This window comes from Folsomia candida, unplaced genomic scaffold (genome assembly GCF_002217175.1).
Source record: "Folsomia candida strain VU population unplaced genomic scaffold, ASM221717v1 Fcan01_Sc046, whole genome shotgun sequence".
Classification (NCBI taxonomy): domain Eukaryota; kingdom Metazoa; phylum Arthropoda; class Collembola; order Entomobryomorpha; family Isotomidae; genus Folsomia; species Folsomia candida.
Window position 1 is genome coordinate 454,564 of NW_019091238.1, and position 11,271 is coordinate 465,834.

At 37.3% G+C, this 11,271-nt stretch overlaps 2 protein-coding genes across 5 annotated transcripts; both read right to left on the reverse strand.

The window, feature by feature from the left end:
* Positions 1 to 3,784: 3,784 nt before the first annotated feature.
* LOC118433290 (zinc finger protein 600-like) lies at positions 3,785 to 4,914 on the reverse strand. Its single transcript, XM_035845073.1, has 2 exons — positions 4,525 to 4,914; positions 3,785 to 4,153 (listed from the first exon to the last, which is right to left on the reverse strand). The coding sequence occupies exons 1-2, from the start codon at positions 4,801 to 4,803 to the stop codon at positions 3,959 to 3,961; spliced, it is 474 nt and encodes a 157-aa protein (XP_035700966.1). The 5' UTR covers positions 4,804 to 4,914; the 3' UTR covers positions 3,785 to 3,958.
* A 2,545-nt stretch (positions 4,915 to 7,459) lies between these two features.
* On the reverse strand, positions 7,460 to 10,473 carry LOC110861883. 4 transcript variants are annotated; one of them, XR_004833286.1, is made up of 7 exons: positions 10,298 to 10,465; positions 10,008 to 10,196; positions 9,446 to 9,523; positions 9,275 to 9,352; positions 8,635 to 8,719; positions 8,128 to 8,253; positions 7,910 to 8,017 (listed from the first exon to the last, which is right to left on the reverse strand). XR_004833286.1 is itself a non-coding variant. In XM_035845047.1 (6 exons), exons 1-6 carry the CDS (start codon positions 10,320 to 10,322, stop codon positions 7,789 to 7,791), a joined length of 681 nt encoding a protein of 226 aa, XP_035700940.1. In that variant the 5' UTR covers positions 10,323 to 10,473; the 3' UTR covers positions 7,460 to 7,788. The 4 variants fall into 4 exon arrangements, 3 of the variants coding, with proteins under 3 accessions (XP_035700940.1, XP_035700939.1, XP_021966709.2); XM_035845047.1 differs by lacking the exon at positions 8,128 to 8,253 and having other exon boundaries at positions 7,460 to 8,017; positions 8,635 to 8,716; positions 10,298 to 10,473; XM_035845046.1 differs by lacking the exon at positions 8,128 to 8,253 and having other exon boundaries at positions 7,460 to 8,017; positions 10,298 to 10,469.
* Positions 10,474 to 11,271: the final 798 nt, after the last annotated feature.

The following is an 11,271-nucleotide window of genomic DNA, read 5'->3' on the forward strand; positions in this document are numbered from 1 at the left end:
ATACATAAATTGGAAATTCCGGAGCGTCAAATCCCATGGTGGATTCTTTCATTTTTTGAATTGTCAACGTTAATTTTTGTCTAATTAAAAACACAAATCACTAATTTTTATCAAATTTAAGCTTGTAAATTATAACTTTAATTGCGCTATCGATTATCTATTAATTACCCATAATTACTTATGTACATTTCTTTGTTCAAGTGTGACCATGTTTTCTCGGAATATGCATGTATGTAACTCCCTCTACCTATTTAAATATCCAACTCTTTGGTGTAAATAAATAGGTAAGCTTTATACAGGGTGGTCTTAATGTCACGCTAATTTTTCCATGGGAAAAATTTGTAAATTTCCATTCGGTACAGAAGTTTTGTCTCGGAACCTTTAAGCATTTTAAGAATTTTAGTATTTCGCCAGGTTTTGATAAAGATTAATAAAAACCTCAATCCCCAATCTAGACCCCCTCCCCCTCACCGCTTTAGCATGTGTCAGGATACCATTGGAGGCTTGAACCCCCCCCCATTTCGCGTGACATAATTTATGTACGGTCCAATTGCATAAATAAGTTGGGACTATGTATGGATGCATGCGTGAATGTAAAGTTTATCACATTCCCAGGCTTCGCAATTTTATTAACTATGCATGTATGAAAATATGTAACACTGATCTTTATTCTCTGGTTAGATCAAGTGTGTAATAACATGCAAAAGTTTCAAATTTCGTGTCCAGTGCAAAACTCGCGTCGTTATATTTTAATGTTCTTCCATATAGATACACATAAGTATGTACATACAAATCGATTTCCAATGACATTTGGGCATCTCTTGAGGCAAATTATGCCCCGTAAATGCCACGAGAATCATAAGTATTTCTTCAAAATGGGGTTTAATTTATGCATGGTGTAAAATGATAAGTATGCGAAATGATAACTCTGCGAATATTTACACTTTATAAATACTTCAATGAATAAAATAAGAACTTTAATGAATCCAAAGCTAATAAATGCCACAAGAAAAGAACTTTACTATTTACATATAAATAACTAAGTAATTCACCAGCTAGCGGGTGTTCAATCAATAAGTAATTATTTTAAAAATATTCTCATTACCTTACTGAAATATGCGTATGTACGATCGGACAAATGACGGATATTACAGATAGACACGTCATTCCACTCTTGACCGAATACCGACCAACAAGAATTCCGAAATGCTATCCATACCGGCCTCCTTTTTCCTACTCCTTTTCTTCCAACCGGGTGAAAGTTTCTTATGGAAATTCAGCAACGAGTTGGCCCTACTTCCGGCCGAGTTACTTCCGACGTTCGAATGCACCCTGCACTACCATCAAGTTGGGAGTTTTGAGGGGGGCTTGTCCCTCCTTGGTGAGATACATGGCCGCCTTGAATCTTCCCCGGTTTCCTGGCTTGTCTATACTGAATGGCCAAATGTTTCGCAAAAAGAAAATTCGCATGAAATCTGGGACGCTGCCGTAATGCTGAAGCGACATCAATCCTGGTGCAGTATCATTTTCTACTTCGACGTAGCCAGATCAACGTTACAGGATGAGTTTTATCAGACTTTTTCCTGTCACATTTATCGCATTGAGACGATTTTTATCTTCATTCGAGACACGATGGATGATTATTTATTACGAAGTGAACTTTATTCTGCACCGTGCCTAGTGTTTGTTGAATTTTACAGGATCAATTCATCCCAACGTTTCGCTTACTTGCGAAGGAACAAGGTGGGAGTAATGTTGCGTGCAATGCGACCGAAGTTTTCGGTCGTCTCAATTCTTCAAAAATCTCCGAGCCTAGAGGACGTTGAAGAAATCCTGCCAGGAATTGTTCCTACAAAATTTATTGATTTCGAATTGGGTAAAAATATTATCAATGATAATGTATTTATTTGCAGGGCGGTTTAAAAGTCACGTTACAGTGGGAAATTGTTCAATGGAAAATACCCTAAATACCGTAGTTACAAGATTAGGGGTTGAAATTTTTATTAATTGTAGTCAAAAAGGAGGGTAAAATTCCGAAAATGTTAAATTTCAGACGCAAAATTTTGCAAACTAAATAATGTCACCTTCGGAATATTTCTCAGTTAACAATTTTCCATAGTACCGTGACATTCATACAGTAACTAGAACATTTGTATTAATGAATTATTGCAGATCCTGCCAGCCGCCATATTTGCTATGATGCCGCGATTTCCAAAGACATCTGGACTTGGACGTTCTGGTTGATATCATTATGCCCCGTGAACGCGGCTAGAATTGTATTTCTGCAAAATGCCTTCAATTTCACTTTATTCCTCGGATATGAGAATACCTTTGCCCAAATAGAGTTTGAATACCGAACCGAATTTTACGATCCCTTCTTAACAAGATCGTCGGATTGGACACCTTCAATCCTTTATTGCAAAAGTGGGCCCCGTCTCCCACAAGGTTGGCCCGTTTGGCTGGGTCCATTTAACCTCGAAGTTTGGGTAATGATTGGTCTAACCGGCGTGACAATCCTGGCTTTTCAACTTTTTCAAAAAGACCGCCAAATACCCAGGGAAATCTCACATTTCACCGCTGCCTTGTTTCGACAAGGTTTTGAAACCAACCAAACCCGGCAAATCCTATTGGTCCTGATGTGTTTAATTTTGTCCACCTCGTACGAAACGTTGTTCACTAGTAAGATCATCGTTCCCGCGGGTCTTTCAGGATTTGAAAATGTGGGACAATTCGTGAATAATTCTGATAATAACAAAATAATCTGCATTAATACGTTCAGATGCAATTATTTGTTCAATACTAGCCACGATATTACGTCAAACCTAGAAAAATATGGGGTTCTCGGGAAATTAGAGAAATTTCTGGTTGTCCGATCAATTAGAAATTTTTGGCTGGAACATACCTCAGAATTTAGTCTCTCTATGGCATACGGAACCATGAATAGGACGCTTCTCGGAATTTTGCTGGATTCAAGTAATGTCAAACAAAATGCGGAATTATTGATTTACAATTTTATAATTTTAGCCACCTTAAAAGCAAAAGGCCTCGTTAAATCGGAATACGTGCCCAACTGTCACTTGCTAAATGCGGGGACAAGGTCGTATTCCTATAATTTTTTTAGAGTTCCGTATTTCAAGGAATTAGCGAAATTTGAAGGGGCTACGAATGAGTTTGGTTTTCATCGTTTGTGGGAAACGGTTTGGATGGCAAGATTTCATCTACGGGCAGAAAGATTGCCAGATCTGATGAACAATGCGACGACTCCAAGTGATGCCGGGTTAAAGTCTAAATTTATAACTTTGTCACATCTGGGACGTTTTTTTGCTCTTTGCATAATTCTCGGGGGCATGTGTGGAGGGGTATTTCTAATTGAAAATATGAGCCGACCAAGCAGGAGGAGAGAATTGTATTGTGTCGGCGTAGTTTTAGTTGAGAAGATACAGAGTAGGAAATCGCATTGGGGCAGAGTAGTTTCAAAGTTTGCGTGCTTACAGTGTTTTAAATTTAAAGTGTTACTGATAATAAATCGGGTAAGTAGGGTAAGATATGTAAATAAAAAATAAACTTGTAATGATTAAGAATCAGGTGATTGTGATTAGCGATTAAAAATAATTACCTAAATAATTGTCAATAAATGTAAATATGTATATTGTTAACACACGAAAAAGTGATGCACTGATTCTTGTAGGGTTCTTTACAAAGTACCCGTGATACATAATAACTCGTCTCACATTACCGTTGAGGCTGTATTGTATTTATGATTTATTTAACAAGAAAAGAAGTAGTTCACATCTTCACGCAACTAACCAAAATCCTGGACAATTCTGGCTTACTAAACTAAAAGTGGATTAATTAAAAGGCAAGTAGTTCAACATTATCATTTGTACATTACCAAAATTGCAAAATTCTTATGTCGAATTTCCTATGCGTTTCATTAAATAAAAGTCAGTACGAATTCTTACAAATCGTCCTCCTCCTCCGCGTCCCCGTTTGATGAACACCCATGCCTACTTAGAAATCCTTGCCGCGTAAACTTCCTATCACACGTGGTACACGTGTAACTCTTGTGTACTCGAACATGATGAAGAATCCGTAATAGCTCGCTTCGAAATTTGGATCCACACGAGAGGCACAAACTGCTGGATTCTTTCGTCTGGAAATAATTAATAAATGAAAATATTAAGAAATTTTTGTTATTCCAAAAATTACATGACCAATCGCCAAAATCAGCATTTCTCTGCTCTCGGAATTTTAAAATCTATTTTAAAATTCTGGACTATAAATTTGTAGAGAAGGGGGTTGCCTACTTTTTAAATTTACAGTTCAGATTTTGAAAGTTGTTGAAAGAGGAGATCTCAATTTTTTCAAGGAAGCCCACAGAAAAATTGCAACTCATCGAAATTTTAAGAATTGTCCAGAATTTTAAAATAAATTCCCAGGAACGTATTTATATAAACATGACTCATAAAAATGTGTCAATTTTGACGAGTGGTCGGGTAATACGCTAAACAAAAATAAAGATACCATCCCGTCCGATTTACACTGTTCGAGATGATCCCCCCATTCTTGCTCAGTTTCAAAAGTGTCTTCCGAACAGTGATAGGGACACGACGTCTTTTCGCCAAAATGTTTGAGTTCGACATGTCTCGAGTAACAGTTCTTGTCCCTGAAAGTTTTCTCACAAATGTGACACGTGCACCGGATGGTGGCTGGTTTTTGATTTGTCTTTTGATTCAGGGGTCCGCCTATTCTGTGCACCACGTTTTTATGCCGGGCCAGCACAAACGAGTAGAGAAACTCCATTTCGCAGAGGTCACACTTATGGCGTCGTCCGTCATGGACCGCTTTTCGATGTCGGGACAAACTTGCCGCCGTGGCGAATCGTTTATCACATCCGGGACAAAGAAACGGTAACTCGTCGGGGGGAATAAAGCTGGAAAACAATGTGAATTTATGTTATGTACATACGAGTCCGATCCGTATTCATACGCAAATTATTTACGGTAGGACTCGATGACTTATGGCCAAAAATCGTCATATTTTTAATCCTTTCTCTGCTCTGGAAATTTTTTTTACAATTCTGGACAAATTTGTCGAGCAGGTCGTTCCAATTAAAAAAATATACAATACAGATTTTGACCGTTTTTGGCGGACGAAATCTCAAATTTGTTTAAGACGCCTTTAGAAAAATTGGAACTCGTCGAAACTGACTTAAAAGCTCACTCTCATTCTGTTAATCAACTTTTACTCACTACAAATTTGTCGTTCAGAATTTAAAAATAAATTCCCAGAGTCGAGAAATGATTAAAAACGTCCTTATTTTGACAATTTTGGTGACGAATCGTTAAGTCCTGCATAAGACGTTAAGATGATCAACATGTAATTTGTTTGGTATAATTTACTATGATCGCTGCTTCCTTATCTTGGCCACTTTCGGATTTGCGTGAAGACTGAGATGAAGTTTTAATTGGTTCGAGGTGGCATAGGTTTTTCCACACATTTCGCAAATCAGGGGTCGCAAATGACTCAAAGCATGGCCGCGGAGGACTCTCTGTGAGAAAAACGACTTTCCACAAACTTCACAGACGAAATCCCGATTTCTGGAAAAATATCGAAATAGTGGATTCAGTCACACATGTAAATACGTGCAAGAACTGAAGGCACACTCTTAAAAATGATGTAACATATGCACTCTGATTCCTATAGTAAGTAAACTGTGAGCGTTCTCACGTGAACTGTTCGCATATCTCGCAAATTGAGCTAAGGAACATAACTTGCGAAATATGCGAGATTTCGCAAAAATTTTGCTGGTAAACTATGGGATTTTTTTCGCAAATTTATCCAACAATTGGGCATGTTCTTATTTCGTAAACTCATCCTCACCATTGCATTGTCACCACTAGAAATTAAAGAAACTCTTGGTAACAATTCCAAAATAGGTGTTTTTCAGTAGTCTTGCTAGATTGGAGAGATTTGCGAACTCATATTTTGCGAATCCCCTCGCGACAGAAAAATATTTTGATCTTCGCAAGTTTGCTAAATGAGTTGCGATGCGAAATAAGACGTTGCCGTGAGTATGCCCTATGTACACTAAATTTTTTACATGTCAACCTTACTCAGGATTTAGTACAGTCTACTTCGTATCAAATTCAAAGTGTATTTTCTTTTAAAAAGGGTAAATTCATTTTTTAGAGTGGGTTCGATTTCAGTTTTTTTAACAACAGGGGTAAGAAATCCAGCCAAATTCGTACGACCCGGACCCTAAACCCGCTTTCCTTCCAAACGCGGTTCAACGTTTGCAACACAACTCGAACAATCATCATTTTGAAAAGTGTAGAAAAAGAAGTGAAACAGACCGTTCAGCAGGACGGGGCTGGACCTCGCCGAATGCCGCACGGTGCTTGTAACTCATTAAGTGGGCGTTGTAAAGTACTATCGTCCCATATTCCGTGTTGCAAGGGTGGCATCGAATCCTTTCCGCGTGGATGGTCAGCTTATGGTGGAGAAGGAGAGAAAATTTGTGATATTTAAGGTCGCATTTTGCACATGCAAAGATAACCGTTTCGTCCGCTAAGATTCTACAAATAATGTAAAAATTGGTAAGTATTGCTTAAATGAAATGCAGCGTTTCCAAATACGCTTAATTTTCTGTAGTATTTTTTAGCCCGAGTCAGGGCTTATGTATGTACCCGTGTGATTGTCTGTCTGTCTGTGTATCGATAACGCTCGTACAACTAATCAGGTCGGCTAGAAATTTTTTTATGCAGTAGAATATTTAAGTGTGCAAAATTAGGATTCAAGTTCGAACATTGTTCGTACGTTCGACGTTCGTTGGTACAAATGTAGATGGAAAAATTCAAAAGTTGTAGTGGTCGTTGAACATGTATCTCTATATATTGGTCATATCTGTCAACGCAATTCGTCACATTCATAGATGCATGTGTCTATGTAGATAATTGCATACTTCCCTCCGATATTTGGAATTCTTGTAGGACCACCATATGGGGAAAAAATAATAATCTCGTTATAAAATTGAATCTATAATTATTCAGTCAGTAATTATGTAAGTGTCACTCTGAAATCTGAGTGAACCAGGTAAAATGCTTTAAAAATAGCAACAGATAAATATGCATGCAAGCACATATGTAAATAACCCTGCCATGCTTACATATGTAACTTACTTATCCTTTGTAACCTATTAGGTTTGCATGCGCTGCATATTTATTTACATACATATCTTTGCAACTTTTATAAATAATCGGAATATCGGGATAATTTCGGGTTAAAATGACCAATGCAGTTCGAAATAGCCTCACCGTGATAAATTTCCACCATAGCAAGGCTTGTGACTTAAGGATATTATGACTGCTAAATATAAGATCGTATTCACATATTTTTATAAAGTTTATGCTTTATTAAGAATTAATGAATTAGCTGAATGAATTCTCAACTGGCACGACATTACAAGGTAGGGAATTTTAAATTCTAATGAACCACTATATTTGCCACAAATACACATGCTCATATGTAGAAGAACTAGTGCGATAAAAGAGAATTCTTCACACAAACGTGAACACGAAGCAAAAGGACATGGATATAAATCCCTCTAAAAATAAATGAATGTCTCTTCTGACGAATTAAGAACCAAAAGAGGTTGTTCTTCAGACAAGAATGAAAGGAATATTAATGTATGTACATATTTACAATGCAAAAAACGAGGTGGCACAAAATTCAAATTTCCAGTACAATCTAAAAGGTTGGAGTTGACTCATTTCCGGCTCTAAGTAACTAATGGGAAGGCAAGCGGGGAATTATCGTCGTCCGCGGGTTTGGTTTCTTCAGGAGGTGGTGGCGTGTCAAGGGACTCAGACATTTTGGGGGTGGCAGCTCGTCTAGGATTTTACCCTCCTGAGGGGATGGGGGCGACAGTCCTGTCCCCTTTTCGAAAGTCCATGGACTTCCTCCAGAATCACTGTCCACCGATGCGGACCTCTTTCGCATGTGGGGCTCCATTTGACTAATTAACATGCATGTAGAAAAGTGATTGCCAATGCCATTGTTAATTTTCAATTCTTCCCAAATATTAAATTTATGTGAATGAACATACATACATATGTACTTATTTACCGTGTAGAAAATAAAAGCTGAAGAACGTTGGTACAAGTACAATTGTCCAATCACAAAGGTTGTAGCGACGCGAAACCGGTGATATCAAAATTGGCAAGGCTTCGAAATCATGAATTTTTGTGGCAACTAATACATACATACATACATGCTAATTATTGCTAAAAATGCACTTACAGTAATGCACCTCCCCTTGTAAGTAAGAACTTTCACATTACAATCTTAGAAATAATGTTACCCTTGCAAAAAGTAAATGCACTCTGAATTCTAAATTAAGTAAACTATGCCAAATCCAGAGTATTATTAGGTTGATAAAGAGTCAAGATTACTCGGGATTTGGTATGGTTTACTTAATTTAAAATTCAGAGTACATTTACTTCTCAGAAAGGTAGCATTATTTTTATAAGTGCAAATACATAACCTTCACAGCGTTATATTTTCATGCCTCCGAACTTTATTGAACACAAGTGTCGTCGTCAGTAAAAGCTTCAATTTATATATTAATTAAACCTTAAATTAATTGTGGACACGGATGGACCAGGCCCACCACCGATAGCGACAGACGTAACCCCGGTAATGGTACTTCCACCACCTGCTGAGAGGGATAAGATAATTTTAAGTTCATTGACACCGGATCACAAACATTTACGACTATGTATCAGGCTGCCCTACAATGGACCATTTTTTCGTGATACACCCGAACAGCTTAACGAGTTTTAAATAATAATAAACATAGCTAAAAAATCAGGAATCGCGTGGTACTTTTCGTTCCATTGAATGACCACTTTTGAGGTCACATATTGGGGGCAAAGTTCAAGTGTTTGACGTGTTTTTAGTGGGAGAGAGCGAAGGAAAATTTACTCCAAAATTTTACTCCAACGGATCTTACTCGATACACCCACTTGGGATGAATCTACTAACAGTGGCCGTGGAATTGTAGGGACAATGCCCCCACGCGGTTATTCGATGTCCCCATCATCTGCCATATGTATAATATATGCACATATGCCCCTCCCTCCCCTATCCTACAATATTTATGTCCCCATATGTCACCACCGCTTCCGCGGCCACTTCTGAGAAATCAATACCTGCCTAACTAGATTTTTATACCAGATTTCTAACAGTCAACGTGTATTATATATTTACATACCTGTTGCTGCTTGGGTCGACTGGGTTCCTATTTGTGGTTCAGGGTTGACACACACATCAGGAGGGGGTTGTTGTTCCCCTAAATATTAAAAAAATAGCAGAATCTCCATACATATCTAGTACCTATTTATGCGTTCACGTGTATGATATATATATTTACATATGTATGTACCTGTTGGTCCTTGGCTTGCTTGCTTGTGTTTTTTCCTTTGAGGCTCAGCAGTTTTTGCAGAAGCAGCTAGTTCTTTGCCTAAATATAAAAAAATAACAGAATCTCCATACATATTTAGTACTTACGTATTTGGAGGAGTGATACACTCTAAATAACTTGGGAATGTCGTTGCATGCGGAGGTGCTATGAACACATATGTATAAATATGTACATAGTTAACTATTTTTGGGTAATGATTAAGTAGGCGCTTTGTCACCAAGGGAGAATAAGTCAAAAATGTATTTACATACCAAACAGGCATGACGTCCTTAGGTAAAAATGAGCATTTTTATCGTCTCAATATACATATGTAAGTACGTAAGACTTTGTTGCATGAAAGTATTGAGTTTTTAATAGTGACGTCACATGTGTAAGTTTCTGACTATTAAAAACTCATTACCCAAAAGTATTTACAGATATATGTAAATACATAGCACCTCCGAGGGCGACGATTTCTCTAGTGTGTACATTTGTACATAAGTATACGCAAATATGAAAATATTTAAATAATTTGTTTACGTACGGTTCTTCCACTCCTGGTCAATCAAATTTAGTTGTGTATTGAATAGACTTCGATCATTTATATATGTAGCGGTACGTTCTGCAATTCGTTGTTTGAATTCTTCTCTTATTCTACGTTTATCCTCCCTAAATGATGCATATATGGGTTCAGCCAGGTCCCTCAATCGTCGTTCTTCTTTCTCCAGGTCGTCTGCAATTTAAGCACGAGAAATTATAAGTAAAAAGCGGTAAATCTAAATATGTTTAAATTTTATTTCTTCGAGTGCACGATTTTGTGTAAGCAAATCTTACCTTTTGACAGTTTAGTGTAGTCCATGTTGTGACGGGATTTGGTTTTGATGGGGTGACCTCGACGAAGGGGGGGCGAATTTTTATCAGGAACTAGTAAAATAATTACAGTTCTTGGGAGACTTGACCTGCTTGGAGGTGCAGATGTATGGGACTAAAGGGAGAAGTGAATGGTGGGTCGTATTTATGTACATACATATGTATCCATGCATGCATTGTCGTAAGAAGGTTGCATTTTTAAGATACATGCACAATTCGAAGAAATGGGTCAAAATTTCCTTTTACATACCTGGATAAAAATAAATATTTAAGTACCAATCCAAATATAAATATGTATGCATTTGGTTTGTTCAGAATTAATAGACGATCGGCTGAAGCTTTTTGACCATCTCTTAACCTTTTAATGAGGGACATATAGATATTGTTGGGAATCATATTTATTAACCTCACTGAGACCATAAATCCATCGGAAAAATTCCCTTGAATACGAGATTGAATTCATAACTACATCTTGTAGCAACCAATTAAATTTCCATGATTTCCTATAAATGCCCAATATTTATTTCAACCAGTTTCCAAGTTTTGAGTTTTTGCCGAAAATCACGAAAACTCCACTTTTTAACATTTGTCGGTATAGGGAAAATTCCAAAATTTGTGAAGAAAAATACCCAGAAAAGTCACCTTTTTACCATCGAGTTTTCCACAAAATACCAAAGAAACACTCGTATTTTGGGAAATTCTGAGAAAGTTGATTTTTTTTCCAAATACGTCATATGGCGTATTTGGTCCTCAAGGGACAGTCGTCATGGTACATCATATGATGAATTTGGGCGCAAAGGGTATTTTAAAATAATACGAGATATGACGTATTTGGTCGCCAAGTGACGCCCAGAAAAATACGTCATATGACGAATTTGGTCTAAATGAGGTTAACCGAACGCGGGAAGTTTTTTTTAAATCACTGAATTTTTATTTTA